General features: G+C 34.4%; 2 protein-coding genes and 1 long non-coding RNA gene across 6 annotated transcripts; 2 read left to right on the top strand and 1 right to left on the bottom strand.

The window, feature by feature from the left end:
* Positions 1-1304: 1304 nt before the first annotated feature.
* Positions 1305-1974, bottom strand: LOC113736064 (uncharacterized). Its single transcript, XR_003459581.2, has 2 exons — positions 1825-1974; positions 1305-1723 (listed from the first exon to the last, which is right to left on the bottom strand). It is a non-coding gene; the product is annotated as an uncharacterized lncRNA (long non-coding RNA).
* Positions 1975-5810: 3836 nt separating this feature from the next.
* On the top strand, positions 5811-12085 carry LOC113735144 (BTB/POZ and TAZ domain-containing protein 3). Of its 3 annotated transcripts, none has more exons than XM_027262107.2 (6): positions 5811-6194; positions 7584-7957; positions 8241-8371; positions 9444-9750; positions 11014-11327; positions 11629-12085. In XM_027262107.2, exons 2-6 carry the CDS (start codon positions 7616-7618, stop codon positions 11756-11758), a joined length of 1224 nt encoding a protein of 407 aa, XP_027117908.1. In that variant the 5' UTR covers positions 5811-6194; positions 7584-7615; the 3' UTR covers positions 11759-12085. The 3 variants fall into 3 exon arrangements, with proteins under 3 accessions (XP_027117908.1, XP_071938897.1, XP_027117910.1); XM_072082796.1 differs by lacking the exon at positions 5811-6194 and adding an exon at positions 6204-6526; XM_027262109.2 differs by lacking the exon at positions 5811-6194 and adding an exon at positions 6576-6705.
* Positions 12086-13058: 973 nt separating this feature from the next.
* LOC113735143 (sm-like protein LSM36B) lies at positions 13059-16593 on the top strand. 2 transcript variants are annotated; one of them, XM_027262106.2, is made up of 4 exons: positions 13059-13250; positions 14163-14298; positions 16028-16141; positions 16226-16593. In XM_027262106.2, the coding sequence occupies exons 2-4, from the start codon at positions 14184-14186 to the stop codon at positions 16270-16272; spliced, it is 276 nt and encodes a 91-aa protein (XP_027117907.1). In that variant the 5' UTR covers positions 13059-13250; positions 14163-14183; the 3' UTR covers positions 16273-16593. The 2 variants fall into 2 exon arrangements, with proteins under 2 accessions (XP_027117907.1, XP_027117906.1); XM_027262105.2 differs by having other exon boundaries at positions 13110-13250; positions 14156-14298.
* The last annotated feature ends 3233 nt before the right edge of the window (positions 16594-19826 follow it).

The raw sequence follows: 19826 nt of genomic DNA, 5'->3' as shown, positions 1-19826 counted from the left end.
TTAAATCAAATGGGTGCTTTAACAACATTCTTAAATTTTTTTCGCTGCAGGCGAGATTTGAATCCCCACCTACAGCTCAATGAGGGATTTAAGACGGCCATTGAGCTTGGTTTTTTTTTTATTCCTTTTACCAAACATCTTAAAAGTGCATTTCCTTCTCAGAAGAGCTTTCTGCGCGGACGTACCGCATTCCCAAACGAGCCCTTGTTATGTAACATTATTCAGGAACGATTGCAGTGACAATCATATTATTCCTCTTCCAAATTATTCATGGTTTTGATTATATGAGTTTCATTGCTGGAATCTATCAACAGTCATGGGGACCAAACAAATCCAATCAGTCGATAAGCACCCCAGTTTTTTCAACGACCGTCCATTGTCGTCCTCTCCATTGATCTTTTGCATTCTTGTGATTCTGCCAAATATAGCCGCCCGTGGACTGCTTTCATTTGGTCCCCATCGACGTTATCCACGTTATTCTGTCTCCCACTTCCACGCGTCGTTCACATCTTTCTCTCATACCCAACCGGTCTATACTCTTCAACATTGTTTTCTTTTTGTTGCCTTGTACGTTAGGTCATATTGTCCATGAACAATACCTTCTATTGTTCTTCTTTTTAATAAAAAAGTTTGGTTGGATTTAGTTCTGATCATCATTACAGATTAAGGAACGCCTCCAGAACTTATAAAAATTCTTACAGGTAGCTGTTTTTGGAGGTGTTTTTAAAATATTTTACTGCAGCAATGTAGTTGAAAAACTTTTTTACCGTAGATGAGGTTATTTTTTATATTTTTTGTATTTTTTAAGGTTGTTTTTTTATGTTTTTGGTGTTTTTGAAGCTTTTTTTTTTATGTTTTTGAGGTTTTTTTTTATATATTTTTGGTATTTTTGAAATTATTTTTGGTGTTTTTGAAGTTGTTTTTACTTGTGTATTACTGTACCATTATAGTTGAAAAACTTGTTTTTCAAAAAATCGCTAATCCAAACAGAGCAACAATTTTTATGCCAACAGAAAACTTGAAAATCCGACCTTTAGGCATGATCATGTTGTTAGTCGACTGTTTGTGAATACCACCACCACCAACCACCCCGCCCCCTAGTGGATGCTGAGATAGGAAAGCTGCAAGCATAGCTCCTGCGTGCAGTTTATGTACCTTTCCATTCCAAACATTTGAAACCCTCACACTGGTTTCATTGAGTAATACAAGTCAAGTTCAGGTAAATATTTTTGGTCATCGTAAAACAGATGCAGAACCTGATTTGTTGCTGCCACAATTAGCACCGATCTGTTGTGTGCACGATGTTTCCAATATCAGATGATTGATTACAAAAAGAGAAGTCTATTTTCCCATGAAGATCAAGTATTTCACGGGAACATTAATCAGCACTCGCCAAACTTTGATGAGACGATTTAATTTCCAGACACCAGGCTCTCCAGTAAAGTTGTTGAGTAATTCATGAAGTCATAGCATTACATATATAACAGCAGCAAGTTCAAATCCTTACCATCTATTTCAAAGTCCATCCAACAGCAACTGGAACATAAAAGACCAGCATCATAGCACTAACACTAAACGTGTTGTATTAATACCTAAGCTCCCGATGAACTCATCACACACAACTTCTAAAACTTGTACAAGCAGAATGCGCAGTGGAAGCATGAAGCATTTGTCCAACCTATTGTCAAGCACCAATGACCCTCTGAATAGCATGTCAGGCTTTCTGAAAATAAAGCATCATGAAAATCTTTAAGTTTTACAATGAAAAGAGGTTTTATATCAAATCTGAAAACTGTAGTGATGCAAACTGTAGCTAAATTTTACCTGCATCGGAAGGTACAACTTGAATTCTGGTGGGAGTTCTTCCTCGGAATACAGCCGGTCAGAGAAATAAATTCTTCTCAAGCGGCAATTGGCATGAACCTGAACTCTCAAAGTTTCAACATAGTTGGTTCCATATGCTCGTCTTGTCAAATCAGTGTATGTAAGATTTATGGTTAGAACAATGTAAGATTTACGTCATGCGGTTCTTGTAAGTTATTGAGAAAGAAATTAAAGAACTTTTTAGCAAGGAAGTTGACAATAATTTGGCTAATCTAATCTGTGAGAGATGTAGATCTATTCTAAAACTGTATATTAATTACTCCTAGCAATCCCCATTTCTAACCTCTAAAGTGACACTATTTGGAAAAACCAAAATTAGAAGTCTATATTTCCCTGCTTTTGGTAAGAAAATTAAGGTGCATTTCAATCTTATGTTTGACTATGGATCTTAAAACACAATAATCGTTCAATCTTCTGTAATGGGCTAAAGAATTTCATGATTTATTGCAGGAAAAACTTTTCCTCAGTAGAGACTAGAGAGTTTCATATTCATGCATCCAACTCAATAAAAATAAGAGCAAACTACCCACAGAGTCCTTAAACGATTTCAAATATCTCAAATTGGTCCCTCATTTATTTCAAGTCTTAAATTGACATCCCTAACAATAAAAAGTGTCAAATTTTGATCCTCAAGTCTATTTTCGTGTGTTTGGATTGTAAGTTATTTGAGATATTTTTACCGTAGCACTTTTTATGATGTGATGTATGTGAGATAAAAAGGTAATTAGGAAGATAAAAATGTGTATTGGAAATTGTAATGGTGATGTAAACAAATATATTTGGACAAATAACTTACAATCCAAACACACTATTAGATTCGTCAAAATTTGCCGTTTTTCCTAAAAATAAAGGAAAGAAGGAACATGCGTTGCCAAATTGACAAATTTCGTGGAATCCAGCTATATAATTTACTTTTACCTACAATTCATAAGTGTGCAATTTGCAAATGTGTTATAGACCACAAGATAGCATAAATTGCAAATTTAAATATGAATTCTAAATTTTAGATTTATCGATAGCCGATTATCCGTCATTAGAGGTGTAATTGCAGTAGGGGTGCAAACGAATCGAGCCGCTCGCGAGCGGCTCGATTCGAGCTCGACTCGAGCTCGAGCTGCTCGAGCCAGAGTCGAGCTCGAACTCGAGCTCAAAACATTAAGCTCGTTAGCTCGCGAGTCGACTCGCGAGCTCGAGTATATATATATATTTATTTTTTTTATTTTTATTTTTAATAGTAAAATTACATAAATATCCTTAATATTTTATTATTTATTAAGAAAAAATATTATTTTATTTATTTTTTAAAAAATAAAATAATTATTTTTTATTTTTTTCGAGCTCGAGCTTGAAAATTACCAGCTCGTTGAGCTCGAGCTCGAGTTCGAGTTCAATGAAATTAAGTTAAGCCTCGACTCGATAATGCCAAAGTTCGACTCGGTTCGGCTCGTTTGCACCCCTAAATTGCAGTCAATAATTAACGGCCTAATTCAATCAACTTTGCATTTTCATATAATAATACAATTTGAGTTGCAAATTTGGATTTCATTTTAAAATCTGATTCATGAGTTAGCCTCTACAGTTGCACCTGCGACGGATTGTTGATTCCCTAATCCCATTTTGATGACTTTTTTTTTTTTTTTTTTGTGTGTGGGTGGCAGTCACTATTCTTGATGGCTTCACGTTAAAGTGACCCTTCCCTAAACCCTTTCCATGGATGAAACTCTACTTTCTACCTGACTGGATGTTGAAAGCTGAAGATTTGTCATCTTACCTGCCCTGGTTCAACTCACTATAGTTTGCCATAAGTTCTAACTCGTATTGTTTTAAAGGGAAAAAAAGGTTAAGAATTATCATCTAGTTTTTGCCATTCTATGCCAAATCATGCACAATAAAATGCCCCAATATTTAATTTGTTTTAGTTAGCTTTTTTTTTTTTTTTTTTTTGTCACTTGTCATCGTCTACATCTACACCTACTCCTAGTTCTAATATAACCTATACTAGGATGTAACTCAACAGGATCACGGAGAACCGATGAAAATTAAACCATCATCGAACCATACGAGTGTACAACACCCACATGGATCTTAAGCAAAGTCACGTTAAGTTGCAATTTTTTGATGGGAGGTCAAGGGTTCAACACCCCACACTAAAGGTAGCGGCCAACTCCGCTAAAGGGAGTTGATTAATTTGTTTTAGTTAGCCGTAATTGACTAATTTTCACTCTAAGTGCAGGGGAGAACTTTTAGAATTTTCTCGAGATCTATATTTAGTGTTTGAATCCTAATTCTGACGGTCGGAGATGGGAGACATATGGGAGGCAAAAAATAATAATAATAAAATAATAATAGTAATTTCACTCGAACGTCAACAGTTCTAGGATAAACAATTGTAGCATGACTCTCAAGCTCAAATAATTGTGTAATCATGACATGATTATTTTATCCATAATAATGTAATCATAGAATGATTACTATGCCCAATTAATTCATTGATATACATGGTAAGTAAATAGTTTAACACGAGTATTTGTCATTAGTCCTACATTTCTTTACTTTAAAATTGGTACAGATCATCCTGACTCTGTGTGACAAAATTGACATTAATATAACATAATCACCGACCATCGACAATCAAACTAATCTCCACTCATTCATTACTCAGGAAAGGAGAATCTGCGCCAGAAGGTTAGATAAAGATATATGTGGAAGTGTGGAACTCCTTCTGCTTGTTATATGTATATATTTTTTTTGTCGTAACGGTAGAATTCTTATAGCCTAATTTAGCCTATAATCTTCTGTCTGCTTGTTATATAGGTATGCTATTTTCTTGCCTTTGATATAAGTTAAATTTTTCTTCAAGAAAAAGATGCACTTTTGCAGGTGTCCTAACTTAATGTTTGGTTTATGAACTCGATTGGACTTTTTATTTATAGGAACAAAAGGTAGAAATGACTTTTTTCAAATATATATTTTACCTTTCAAAAATTTGAGGCAAAGTAAACAACATGTTATAATTTTCTAAAAAGATTTTGAGTATTTAAATTTGCAAATAACCAAGAGCATAGAAATGGAAAAAAAAAAATCGATGATGTTTTACTTATTAAACTTTCTTTCCTTGCATCTTAGTCCGTGTGAAAATAAAAATATGTTGAGTTTTTAAGCTTTTATTTGGAGGGGGTGGGGGTTAAGTTTTTATTCTCTGTTTTCTAAGAAAATAAAACTTAATTTTTAAGTTGATTGGCTCGTTTATACTCAATTTTCTTTAGAAACATGATATGCATTTTTCATATTTAATTCTTTATTTTTTGCTCTTAACATGGGAAGCATAAGATTTAATTAGCAGGGAAAGAGAATTTGAATTCAAAATATTTCACTTAAAAGTCTTGATCGTAGTCACTAGACTAAGGTCTTCTCGACATTTAATTGTCTATTTATTTTCTCATATTTAATCCAAAAATTACTACATTAATCTTGTGTGATAGTCTCTTAACATAACTGCAATCTATTTCTATATATGTGCATTCCAGAAACTATAAAATATATTGCTGATGTCAGTGACCATAAATTGTTTTTAAAACACTTTCAAGTGATTAACACACAAATATATACATATACATATACATATATATACATACATATGTGTATATATATAAACACACATATATGTGTGTTTGTGTGAGTGTATATAATGTTTTTCTTTTTCTGATACACACATATATGTATAAACACACATATATGTGTGTTTGTGTGGGTGTATATAACGTTTTTCTTTTTCTGATACACGCATATATACACATATATGTATATATATGTATATGTATATATATATCTATATATGTATATATATATGTATATGTATATGTCAGAAAAAGAAAAACATTATTGAATCAGAAATCTTTTCGGTCCCCACCCCATCCCAAAAAAAGAAAAGCCAAATCCCAGTTCCCCAGAATTAGTCCCCACCCCATCCACAGAAATAGAATCATGCCAATGAAAATTTAAATGTATAACAACAATATACAAGGTGTACATGTATCAATTTATGCTTATTGTATTCTGAGAAATATACAAAGTACAAACGAACCAGGTCCCATTTTGCCTCTCTTTTTCCGTCCACTCCTCTTCTCTCAGCCCAGTTGTATTCCACTTTACAAGTCCCCATCCCTCTCTCCATCCCTTCATTTTTTTCACGTTTTCTTTTATAACTTTAATGCTAAAGGTTATCATATATCCATAGTTCTACAGTAACACAGTACTTGGTGTTTGCATATTTACATGCAGAATAACTATTGGTTTGATGTTGTTCTGAGGTGAGTTCTTGATCTTCTTGCATCATTTTCAGGTGTTAGTCAAAAGGGTTGAATTCAGATTTTCTTGATTCGATTCCAAAACCTCTGCTGCACTTATTAAGTTCTGTTGCACGTAATATATTGGAAAAAAGGTGGTTTTGATTGTTAAAGGAAGATTTAGATTATTCTGCTGCATTGATTTTCTTTTCGGTGTCCTTTTTGTTCTTTTTGCAGGCTTTTTTAATATTACCTCAGCAGGGTGAATATCAGCTCTGTTGTAGTAGTTGTAACAGTAAAAAGATTGCAGAAATCTCAATAATTTTTCAGGAGATTTGCTGATTTTTCGTTGTAAGGTAGACACATATATGCTTATCTGTATGTATAGTCTATAGATCATTAACTTTTATTTAATTTTCTTTTTCTTCTGGGGTGGTTTGGGGGGTGGGGGTGGAGGAACAAGGAGATAAGCACATGTTAGGCCTGGTGGTTTGGCTTGCTTAATCAGAGTTATTCATACTTGGCATGTTTCGAGGTGTGATATTGTATACTTGGATACACTTTCAGTCTTATCAGATCTTCTTGTTTAATTTCCTTTTCTGGTTTGGGTTCCCCTGTTTCATTTGGGTGACTGTTTAAGTAATAACCACAGCTTAATCAAGAAAGGTTCTCAACTTTAGCTTTCTGTATAGTATGGTAGTATCTAATGAGGTTTGTCTAAAACTTTAGTTGATCTGAATTGATTCTTTTATAAAGTAGAGAATTTCATGTATTGCTTGTTTTGTATAAACGTGATGTTGTCTTTTGTACTCTGGATGTTGTTTTTAACCCGCTCATCAGGGTACGGTGTCAATTTCTCCATTAGATTGCTTTCAGCTAACCTCCCCACAAATCTGAAATCATGAAGAATTTATTCTGGGCTACCCTTTTCCTTATGCACTGTCTTATTTATTTATATTTGGATTTTATTGGAGAATTTGGAATATTTTGGTCAAAACTTGAACTGTGTATCATGTTAGTCTAATGCATGTCCACAAAATGAGGCAATTGATATGAAAATCTTTCCTTGAGTTGTGCTAGAAAGTAAACTAAGACATTTTCCAGGAATCTTATTACTTAGGTTTGAAGAATCCTTAGTTTTCCATAAAATCCAACTTTTCTAATTGTTTTGGTTCCAAGTCATTAGCAAAGAACACTTGCTACTTATTCTTTTTCTGCTGGAGACGATAAATTTATCTCTTCTGTATCATTTTCATTTGTCAGACTTGTCTTGACAAGAAGAAATAACGAGATTTATTTGATATAAGCTTCTTGTTGCCTTAAAGGAATCTATTGTTCCTGATTATACTTGTATTCATTTTTAAATCTTCCTCAGCTTGCAATATCTACAGTTCTGTTCATTTTCCTGTGCAGGTATATTGATCAATTGTGTAAAGTAGCATCTCATGGCTTCACTGGACCTTGACACACCATGGCTGGCCTCATCCATTGAATCCTTTGACGGTTCCCTAGATATACACATAGAGGAAGTTAGTTCTTCTGCTAGTTTAGATTCACTAGACAAATCGAAGTCCATTATACATTGTAGCCAGACTATCCCAAAGCCACCTCCTCTCCCAGCTAAAATATGTCAAAGAACCAAAAACCAAAGATGTCTCTCAAAATCCTGTTTTGTTCCGAAGGAAACTAAAGATTTGTGGGACAGGCTCTTTAGAGAAGGATATGCAGCAGATGTGTATATCATCACAGAAAATGGGTCTGTAATTCCAGCACATTATAGTGTTCTGGTATGTAAGTCAAATTCATCGTACCTTATTTACACCTTAGTTGGCATACCCTGATCAATTCTAAGCTGTACAGTCTGCTGTGTGCAACTTGCACTTTAGCCACTGTAGTTGAAAGCACAACTAAACTTAGTAGGCTTGAAGATTATGTGAAAGCTTGCTAATGACAAGGAGAAAGCTTGTCGTTGTCTGCCTGGAAATTGTTTAATCTGATAGATGACTAGACAACATTCACTTTTATTTGTAATAGCTGAAACATGTCCCTTTTTCCTCTTTGTTTTGGCAGTGTGTTGCATCAGCAGTCCTGGAGAATTTTCTGCGGCAATCTAAAGCAAAGAATGGTATAAGATATATAAAGATTCCTGGGCTACCCTATGATGCTATTTATGTTTTCATACGTTTCCTTTATTCATCCTGGTATGCTGCCCATCTCGCTATTTACTTTCTCGTCTATTGTTCTTCTGCTTCAGTACAGTACAAAATCATAAGTGAAGTCTTTGTCATTCTAATTCTCCATGCAATTAGTATCTGTTCCTTGTTTAATCCTTCTAAACAGTCCCCTTTCTCAGTCAGTTGTCATGATGGTGACAGTTTTGCCTGCAGTCTTGGTCCAGGCTTCTGATAAGAATGGTTACGAAGGTTTTTGCAGAACAATACGTTGGGTTACCAAATATGGATGTTCTTGATAAGGAATTCCCTCCCAAACTTTCTGGTGTCATGGATAGTAGTTGATATTGCAATATAACCTCTTTTAGATGACGTAGAGTGCTTTAACATGTCAAGACTATTTAGTGTCCCGAAGGATCAGAAATGCAGGGGTTTGATATAATTGTTTATAGTAGGCAACTTTTCATGGCTAAGGATTGTCTATTAGGAAGTAGTGGCTGTAGATAATTCAGTGGAGTTCATTGGTTCTTACATTGGAATAGATGGTACAAAACTTCAAAATTCTGCTCATGTCTATTCTGGTAGCATGACAGAACTAATCATTTCTTCTTGTGAAACTCCTCTTCGACCACCTTATAAGTAGAAGTGAAAATTGATACTTAATTCTCTCCTTATCAAATAGATTCAGTTCCAGTGGCATCAGTAGCATAAAAGTCTTATCATCTAAGTTGCTGGAATTGGCAAGGTCAACATAATCGTCTTCGTATTTGCAGAAATGCTTATTTCTAACAAATAAAGGTGGTCTTCTTTTTCTTAGTAAAATGCTGTAACTAATAAAATATACCAAAAATTTTTACCAGTCAAAGAGTAAACAATGAATAATTAGTGTAAACCGTACAGTGACACCATCTAACTGGACCTGTGGATTTTAAACTGACTGCTAATGTTTGCTGTATCAGTTAGTGCAAAAAACCAGAACATTGCATTGATATTTCTAGTATTCCTCTTCATTTTAATGATTGTCAAGGCTTATAATGTTGGATATGTTGTTTCTTTATCTTCTTCCAGATTCTAAATTGTAGTCTTAATCTTTTCCTATCAGCTATGATGAAGGAGAAATGAAGAAATTTGTTCTCCATTTATTGGTTTTATCACATTCATACTCAGTACCATCGCTTAAAAAAGTTTGTGTAGACCTTTTGGAGCAACGTTGGTTGACAACCGAGAATGTGATAGATGTTCTGCAGCTAGCAAAAAACTGTGATGCACCAAGACTCTCCTTAATATGTGTTCGTATGATTGTTAAGGACTTCAAAACCATATCTTTAACTGAAGGATGGAAAGTAATGAAACGTGCAAATCCCAGTCTTGAACAGGAGCTTTTGGAGTCAGTTGTTGAAGCAGATTCTGTAAGAGAGCTACCCTTCGTTATCTCCACAGAATACAATCTATTTCTTTCATTTGAATGACTGGCTTCTTGTTGAACAAGATGAGATGCCTGATGTGAGTGACTTCCTAATGGTCATCTCAATATGAATAGTAATAAACTATTGTGGAACCTTCCAAGTCATATTTTTCTCTGTATCTATGAGAATATTCTGATAGATTACAGTGTTCATCCTTTCCCATAAAATGTTAAACAGTCGCTGCTACTGCTTTACAACAGTTGCTGCTACTGCTTCATGGATGGAGCAGCTAAGCAGTGCATGGTGGACCCATGTATGTATTCTTATTTGAAATATCTGACTGGAAGACACCTGTTAGAGAATCCTAATTGTCTGAAGTCAATCATGTAATATAAGATGTGTTGCTCAAGATATCTTGGAAATGTCTACTTTCAACTGAATCTGGTTAACAACATGTTCTTCGGGGTCTACAGAGATTGCTTTCTTTCAGGCAGGGGTTTTGAGCTGTATTTAGACCCTGATGGGAAGGAAGAACACTAGAAAATGTGAAAGAAAAAGTTACTTTTGTCCCATTTTTCTTTGTTCTAGTTAGTAAATTTATGGTCAAATCTTGAGGAATTTGCAATTAAGTTAGAAGAAGACAGTATGAGAATTTTCTCCTTCATCATTCCCTTACACCCACCAAATTCCAAGTTCCAAAGAAAGAGGATAATTTTCTTCTCCCTCTGCCAGATTAGTTTCAGTTGCTTATCTGTTCTGAAAGTCATCTGAAAATTATTTTGCACTTGAACTAACAGCAAGCTATGGCACCAAAAATTGGTTGCTTAAGAGTAACTTAGACGGTAGGCCTTCACATGCAGAAACTGCATTTCTCCCTGCATCTAGACCTAATATTCCATAAGTAGGGACTGGGGGATTGTTGTGCATTTACTTTTTTATTTCATTTGGCTTTCCTGTATGCATTTTGTTTTTGGTAACTTCATCGTTGTTCTTTCACGGATTTCTGCTTACTATTTAGCATAATAATAAAGAGCCAAAACAAGTGTCGGTTGCATTATTTGTATTCCGGAAATGTCAGTTAGCTACTCATGATATTTGTGCATAGCATCTAGAGATATCATACATCAGATGTGCGCTAGATCTGTGCTGTAAGGTGTTAATCAACTAGTTGAGGTATACATATTTTAGCTACTACCTTGTTGGCAAAGGTTTAACTTATGCTTTGGTTCATTAACAGAGGATATTAATTTACTCTTTTTGTCTTAGAGGAAAGAGGAGAGGTTGAAGAAAATTGAAGAGAAAAAGGTTTATTTGCAACTGTACGAGGCAATGGAAGCATTGCTACATATTTGCAAGGAAGGATGTAGGACAATTGGGCCTTGTGACAAAGTTCTCAAAGGGAGCCAGGTTTCTTGTCCTTTCCCTGCTTGCAAGGGAATTGAAACTTTAGTCCGTCATTTCTCTAGCTGTAAGACAAGAGTCCCTGGTGGATGCATGCAGTGCAAGCGAATGTGGCAGCTTCTTGAACTTCATTCCCGCATGTGCAGTGAACCTGATCTTTGCAAGGTTCCTCTTTGCAGGTATGTGTACTGTGTACATAGTAGCATCATTACTTAAAATTTCAGCTCGCAGTGCAGGAGCAAAGCTATTTAACCAGGCTAAAGAAGTTGCAGATTTATGCGATTTGCGCATTCAAATGTTTATACATATAAAATGTGCAAACTTTAAAGTCACCAACTGATAAAACTTTACTGGACAAACAAAGATAACCATTGCCAATAAATGACAGTGACATACAAACTTTTTTGCGATGATTGTGGTTTATAGCTCTGTAAACAATTGCTATAACAGAAATTGCCACTGCCCTTCTTTGGGTTTCAGGCATTTCAAGGAGAAAATGCAGCAGCAAAGTAAGAAAGACGAGGCAAAATGGAAACTTTTGGTAAGCAAGGTCGTGGCAACCAAGAATGCATTCGGACCATTCATGTCGCGGAGGTCAAGTTTTTCATGACCAAAATATATATTGATTGTGGCCTTTTATTTAGGTGGCCATATCAAATTTGTACATTGTTGGAAAGAAAAAGAATATTGTACAATTTGAAATAAATCAAAGCTTGCTCGTGGAAGAGAATAACCTGTTTTTCTGATATCTCTTCAATTGATGTTTTTGAAGTAATGAGGCTTCAGAAGTTAGATCAACAGAAGGCAATCTTGGATTTAAAGTTGGAAGGTGGTGTGAATGTGTTCTCGAGGATCATTCACGTTCCCTTCCTGCATACATTGTATATGAGATTCATGATGGATAATTTGGATGAAGAACTCAAATTTTTTGAGGGTATGATGATTTGTGCTGGTTTTGTGTACATGTTTCTATTTATACATATATGTAGAAGGCTTAGCTGAGGATTTTTTATCGTGGAGAAGATCAAAGAACAAAAGGACAGCTTTTGAATCAATAACCAACTATGTGCAATGGCTTTTCAACCAACTATTTGCTTCGCCCCTTGTTATGTTGCATTTAGTTAAAGGTTAATTTTTTTCTCAAAATTGTAATCAACAATATGTGGATATTGGTGTTTTGGTTTGAGGTAAAAAAAAAAAAAAAAATTCAAACTAGAGTGACAACAGGTATAGAGTTTTTAGAGGGAGCATTCTTGTTTAATCATTTCGCCCGAATTTAGATTTAGATTTTGATAAATCAATCTCTTTATTTTCTCGTTTGTTTTTGTACCTAAACGTTAAATTTTATCAATAGGTAAAAGTGCTAAAACTTGGAATCAATTGACAAGAAAAACTGCTTTTTGGATCATCCTCTAGAAGCCTTGCAAAAGTATGGGGCGGAAAAAAAAGAGAGAGAGAGAGAGAGAGAAGAAAAATCAATGTCTCTGAATCAGGAAACAAATCGAGAAAACCAATTTCATTTTTAAAAATGACTTCTCTAGAAGCTAATTAAATTTTTTTTTTTGAACTTCTAGGTTCACTTTGGATTGAAAATGGACTTCAATTAGTATGCATTTGGATTGAGAGATTTAATGAAGAATTTGAAATCTTTTGAAATCTCTCTAATCATTTACATTATTTATGAGGTATTTAAATTTGTAAATTACCCATTATTCTTGTATTTAAAATATTTTTTAATAATTGATATATTACAAACCCAAATGTCCATTAAGCAATTCAAATAACTACACGATTTGGATGAATTTCAAATCTTTCGTCAAATTTCTCAATTCAAACCATGCTTTTTAAGAAGCTATTTTTTTTTACTCAACAAAGTTTACTAGTGCATGCTGATACCGGTTCAAAACATTAGGCACCAATTCGCAATTTTCAAAAATTTCCAAAATTTCAACTGGAGAGAGCCTAAATTCTTCAGTAGCCTGGAAGTACTTCTGACTGGTTGACTAAAAACTCGATAAAAACCCTAATAGCCCTTCCGGACGAAATTCTCCACTCTTAATCGCCATCGGAATCCGGCCCAATTGAAGAAGTTTGAACTCGTGGTTAGTGAATTTTCTCCTCTTGATTAATTTAGCTCGTGTATGGATTTCAATTACCCAATTTCTTCGTGATTATATATTACATTTTTTCAGTGATTTGGGTTCTTGGAGTCTAGTTTACGAATGCAAAATTGGATTTTTTGTTGTAATTTTACAATTTGAGCTCCCTTTCGGCTTCTTTATTGGTTGATTTTCTGTGTCATCGTTGTTATTAGTATTTTGTTGGTACCTTTTACCATGGTATTGATATTATTGTAGCATATTCTTGTCATGTTGTCCTGCTACCATTGTTCTTGGATGCAAAGTCTCGTTTTGTATTTTATGTATTTTATTTTTTGGGTTAGCGTTTCTGCTGGTGTATGGCTTGGATTTTTGAAATATGAGAGTTTGTTCTTTATTAACTGTTTGTTAAATTACTTTAACAATATAAGAAGAGAATAAAGCGTTTCAGTTTCTGTGTTCATATTCATCAAAGAATTATGGAGAAGAACGTCTCCCTTTTTTTTTGGGTTCTTTATTCTGCTAAGAGGTCAGTGGATTTATGTTCTGAATGCCAAAGTTGATTCTTTTTATATATTGTACGGAATGAATTGCTACTGTTATTTTGTTTGTAACTGCTTATGATTTCTTGTTACAATGACTTTTGCCAAAAATGAGTTTTATTGTCCAAAGGAATCTATTTGAGGCATTATTGACTAATGCTTGAATTTTGTTGATTGGTTAATGATGCACTATCCCTTGTTCGATTGATCACTCTGTAGTGTAGCAAATGCATTGTTCAATGTCCATTTGACGGTATTGTAGATGAAATATTTAATGCTACCATAAATTACTTGGATTTGATGTTTGACATGGATTTTGGCTGGTTATGTTTTCATAAATAATCTTGTTGTCACTGTACCGTGAAGAAACCAGTGGCATTGTTAGCACTAAGACATGAGTGGAACAGGAGAGAAAGGCTCAGCAACCACCAAAACCCCAGCTGATTTTCTCAAATCTATTCGGGGGCGACCTGTTGTTGTCAAGCTAAACTCTGGCGTTGACTATCGAGGTTAGATACTATTTTATGTGTTTTATTTTAGTGGTTCTTTCCTTTCAATTAGAAACCTTCTCTTCCAATTCTGGAACGTAGTTTTGCTTACCACTTTTTGTTGTTTAGTAGTATTAACTTTCTATAATTATCATGTCCAGGCATCTACGTAGTCAGATGTTGCGACTAGTTTTTGTGGTTTTCTCATTTGAATTACCCTCTTGCGAGCTGATTATGCAAATTGAGCATCTGCTTCTTGTCAATGATTTATCCATGTGACTTTCCAAATCAACCATTTTACTTCTGAGTCATATTTGTGTTACAAATATGTGCGAGGTGTCCATTTTATGCTTTATAATTAATCTGGAATTTAGCTCTTTGTACTGTAATAGTATACCACTGGCAATGTAAATGTAACTATGGTAATAGCTGAGCAAAACCAAGGAAGTTTTGGGTAGTTCCATGTATCATGATCAATACATAAATGCAGCAAGCTAACCTTTTCTTTCCTTTTTTTTCCATGGGGCAGTGGTGGGAGTGGTTTATGTGGGTTGTAATATCTGTAAATCAGTGTCAAAAATTACGTCTTAAGAGGCCAGAAGATGTTTAAAGTGACCTGGTTCTGTTCATTGCATTTATTCAATGATGATGTTCAGTTTTACAAAATATCTTTCTGATCATGCAAGTGAAAATGACAGTGATGAACTTATGCTGTCTGTAACTTTAGATTTTGATGCTAAACCCCATACTGATTGAGTCCCGGTGTTTTTTTTTGGGGGGGGGGGGGGGGGGGGGGGGGGGGGGGAGGGGAGGAGTTGGGTTAGTTGGATGTGATATGAGACTAGTTGAACTTACTGCTGATTGTTGAGAGATTGTTGTATGAGAAGGTACTAAATGATACTCATTTGACATGCAGCAAGTGTTGCACTGCTACCTGTTCTTATGTGTTTTATGAAATAATCAGTAGTAGCTTTACTGGTAAATTTGGATTAATATTTTTCATCCTTTGTTGACGCATAAATTACTAGAATGTCTATACAATTATCCAGTTGGATGTCATGTAAATACTCAAGGAAGTTGAGCATAATTTCTTTTAACGACTATGTTCATGTTGTCTTGTTTTGCATGACATTTTCTTTGGTGTCTTGTTAGCATGTCTGCCAATCATTTGCCTTTTTGTTCAGGGCTGTTTGGATATTGAAAAAGAAAATAGCTTCTGACACGCCCAGTAGATTCATTATTTTTCCTGTATTCAAGCTGATAAATGGTAAGAGAGAGAAGAAAGATCTTTAAAACCAGAAGAGGATGATGGTGGAGTGGAGATGTCAGTGAAGAAAATGTGAGAAAAGTGGCAGGGTTAAGTTAAAAATGAAGAAACAAAAATTACTTTGGCAGAATGGTGACTGAATATGGATGGAAGATGGGGGTTTGGTGGTGGGGGAGCTGGTCAGAAGATGATAATAGGACTTGGATAGAAGCAAATTATTTGTATGTTTTGTAGCTGGGCTAAAAGGAAATTATGTTACTGGATCTTCTGAGTTTTGGAGCATTGATTAATGTCCAGGGGTCTTTCTTGTTTTATGCTTAGTCCTATGCATCAATTAAAATGCTCTAATTTCTTCTAGTAGTAGGCCAAAATGACTACTAATAAATTTGGCTAAACATAGTTGGTCGAAATGTTGCTGACTGCAGCCCTGATATAGCAAAATAAGAGCAATTGCAATTTACCATCACAATTATTTGAATGCAGGTATCTTAGCTTGTCTCGATGGATACATGAATATAGCAATGGAACAAACAGAGGAATACGTCAATGGACAGCTGAAGAATAAATATGGAGACGCTTTTATTCGTGGAAATAATGGTAAGTTTTAATTGATGTTGCTCTAGTATGTTTTTCATTTATCTTCCACTGTAATGATAATAGTGTGCGTTTCTGTGGTTGCAGTGCTATATATCAGCACATCAAAGAGAACCCTAGCAGAGGGGGCATAAAGTTGAGGTTCCAAATACATCCAAGTTATTTCATCATGTTCTGTGCTGTTGATGAATTCATAGATTAGGATTTTTTTTTGCTGTTCTCCTTTTAGGTAGATCAAGAATCTTTGTACTCCTAAACATGTTCTTCGAACTAAATCAGCATTCTGAACGCAGAAAACATGTTTTCTGTTGAACTCAATATGGATGGCTGCTTGCAGATTGTCTGACGTACAGTTGAAGTAGATATAGCTACTGGTGCCTGTATTCTGCCAATGTTGCATCAACACATGATTTGCTGGCCTACCAAACAAAAGATTTTCTTGTGTTGTACCCAAATTCGTTCTTGATTTTGCCCCCCTTCTCCCCTGTGTCTGTTATTTTCGTTTTTGCTTTTCCTTCCCTTCTCTGACATTGAACGAGATATGATACCCTTGATTCAGTGAATGCGCGCGCGCACAATTATTATGTTGATCCCGGATCGAATTGCCAAGTAAAATTTTTCTTTGGGCGGGGCTAAAGCTTGTTGAACCCAAGTCACAAGGCCTAAATTGATCGAGTAAGTAATGTTATATCATTAATAAGAGGGGGCATCTGTCGAAAAATTTGTTATGCAATTTGTAGTGCTATTAGTTCAGGATTTCGTTTTGCTTCTGCGAGAGAGTAGGTCTATGAGATTGTAAGAGCATATGGTTATATGGCCAAACTAAGCCAAAATTGTATCATCCTACCCTTTAGTTATTGTGGAATGACACGTAAAACCTTCTAGGGATCACCCTTATAGGATTACTTTGTTTATAAATAGGATATTGATCGGAAAAAAAATTATTATTATCTCAGGATAACTTATACATCCACCCTTGGGATTATACTGTTCCTGAATGAGGGATTAATTCAGTGAATGTTTAATAACATTTATAACCAATCATGGGACGAGACCAGTAATCTAATTTTATGTCATCCTAGAACCAAAGGGGGAAAGAATAGGGAAAAAGAAAGGAAAGGAAAGACAAGTAATATATAACACAACAAAGTTTTGATCTAATGGCCAAAGTTGAAACTTCAATAATTAAAAGTTTTAGTTTCGAACCCTTTCTCGTTTCTTAAATTTCACTATTTCCCTGTAAAACTTTTTTATTTTATGTATATATCTTTTTATTATATCGTTTTCGTCTTTTACAAGGTGGACGTCCTCATTTGCATCCTTTTCACCAAGCAACCCACTGAAGCAAACTGAACTACCACTGTCACTCATCTTCATCTCATTCCATTGCCTCATCTGCACTCCTTTACGGTATGAACAAATAAGGGAATGTCAACTTTTCTCTTTAAATTTTTGTTTGACTAAGCAAGTTATGTTTTCATATTCTATTTTACCCTGTTAAGTTCTTCTATTCATTCCCGATCATTTATCCTCTACTTATATCTTTTTTCTCTTTTGTTTTTTTTTCTGATATTTAATTTTACTCCTTTTATTCTGTCAAGTTTGCTTTTTGTGTTTTGCTACGCTGATCTTTTGGTCTCTGCTCGCAATCCCTTTGGATATTAATACATGAGGTAAACATATCGATCTTTTTTGAAGTTATGTGCATTTGGGTCCTTTTAGAGTTATGTGCACTTGTCAAGGCTAAGTCGCTGAGATGTCTCAAATTAGAGGTCAGTCTAGTTAATACATCAGATATATGATTCGACCATATCCTAAGCGAAATGTTATTTTCATTTCATTTTTTGTGATTTGCACTCCCATCATATGTTTTATCATATAGTGTAATAAATGAAAAATATATGATTAAAACGATAGTGGGAGTGTGATTAACAAAAATGGAAGTGTGAACTGAGTGTGTTTGGATAGGATATTATTTGAAATATTATTTTGGAATAATTACTATAACACTTTTTGTGATGTGATGCATGCGAAATGAAAAGGTGATTGAAAAAATTAAAAAAAAAAAGTGTATTGAAAATTGTGTTTATAATGCAAGCAAATAATTTAGATCCAAATATTTCCCTATCCTAAATGCAATTGAGGTTTGATCAAATCCTCCCATTGGATGGCATTCAGATCTTGAATCCTGACGATTGCCAATATATGCGTTGCTTCTGGCTAATTAGACAGTAAGTCCCACAAAAAGTGGAGTTCTTTCCATTTTCCTCCTCTCTAACTTGCTGTCCTACTTGCAAACAAACAACACCTCACTAGGGTATTCTGATCATCAATAATGAGCCTTCTTCCTTTTCCTGCAACCATTTTTTTTTTAGTTCCCTTTTTCAATAACTTTTAGTCAAGTCTTCATAGAATCCAAGCTCCCTGTATTTGACTTCTAGTTTCAATCGTTTACGTTATGTAATGATAGGTTGCTTCAGATTTGGTAGGGTCCTAATTTAATTCCACTTATAGTCATTGTACATTTAGTGAGAGGAAAATTTCGGCAATATTGATAAGATTTAGAATTAAGAATTCATATCTTGACGGGAGAGTAAGACCGTATAAGTCCTTTATTTCAGCATGTTTATTGAATATGAAAATTTTGTCCTCTGTGGTTAAGTATATGTCAATAGGTAGGGTTTGGGTTACATCTAGTTGGTCTAGATCTAAAGTCATTAAACTTAGTTAGACCTAAATTCAGATTCAGACTCGTATGGGTCCGAAAAAGTAAATCTAGACTTCAACTCTATGGATTTGGGTATCCAATAGGTATTTATGGGTATTTTTTTGAACATACAGTAAAGAACTAAAATAAAAATATTTTAAAAATATATAAAGTTGAAAAATAATATAAATCTAATTTTTGTTTTCAAATAATAAAATTAACATTCCAAAAGTTGAATGCTATATTATGAACTCAAATAAAGAACTATTATAAACTACTATTTTTTTTCAAAATTTCATCTGCATCCGCGTCCAATCCTTCATTTGTTTGCCTTAACTTTTATCCTTTTCCTAAAAAAGTTTGTATCCATCGCAATGGGAAGAAGAGGGGAAGGATAGAGGAGGCAATGGAGTATTTTTTTTCTTTTTTTTGGATGGCGGTACACTATTTTGAATGTTTTATAGAATTTTTTAATATTTTTAAGTGTTTTTAACAATTTACTGTAGTCTTATAGATCGTGATTGGAAAAAAAAAAATGTCCAGGTGCCAAATAAAGCCCTTAATTGTTAATATCTCCTGACCTCATTCAAAACTTCTTCTGACATGTTTGAATGTTTTAGATAGTTTAAAAATACTTTTAAGGTTTTAATTGGTATAATTATTGTTACTCAAGATAGTCATACTGTTGAACTTGATCTTACACCACAGTTTTTTATCCTAAGTTTACAAGCTTCACACCCTTTAACTTCACATGAATTAAATAGTTCAATTATGGTACAAAACAAAAAAAAAAATTTCTCCCAACAAGCTGTGAGGGTGTCTATAATGGTGAGAACAGTCACATATTAGTCCACTCCATCCTGCAATTCTTGTAGTTCTGCTTCAAATGGACTGCACTTGCCTGCTTCCTAAACACCAATAAAATTTATATATGTATACACACACACACTAGCCTTGACACCACATCAAGTAAGCATTGAA

The sequence above is a fragment of the Coffea arabica genome, chromosome 3c (assembly GCF_036785885.1).
Source record: "Coffea arabica cultivar ET-39 chromosome 3c, Coffea Arabica ET-39 HiFi, whole genome shotgun sequence".
NCBI lineage: Eukaryota > Viridiplantae > Streptophyta > Magnoliopsida > Gentianales > Rubiaceae > Coffea > Coffea arabica.
The sequence above is the reverse complement of the archived record's forward strand: the minus strand, read 5'-3'. Positions and strand labels throughout refer to the sequence as shown.

Coding starts and splice junctions, on each gene's coding strand:
- LOC113735143 (XM_027262106.2), top strand. CDS start 14,184: ATGAGTGGAACAGGAGAGAAAGGCTCAGCAACCACCAAAACCCCAGCT. Junction 14,299..16,027: donor CTCTGGCGTTGACTATCGAG/GTTAGATACTAT, acceptor ATTTGAATGCAG/GTATCTTAGCTTGTCTCGAT. Junction 16,142..16,225: donor TTTTATTCGTGGAAATAATG/GTAAGTTTTAAT, acceptor CTGTGGTTGCAG/TGCTATATATCAGCACATCA.
- LOC113735144 (XM_027262107.2), top strand. CDS start 7,616: ATGGCTTCACTGGACCTTGACACACCATGGCTGGCCTCATCCATTGAA. Junction 7,958..8,240: donor CAGCACATTATAGTGTTCTG/GTATGTAAGTCA, acceptor TTGTTTTGGCAG/TGTGTTGCATCAGCAGTCCT. Junction 11,328..11,628: donor TGCAAGGTTCCTCTTTGCAG/GTATGTGTACTG, acceptor TTTGGGTTTCAG/GCATTTCAAGGAGAAAATGC.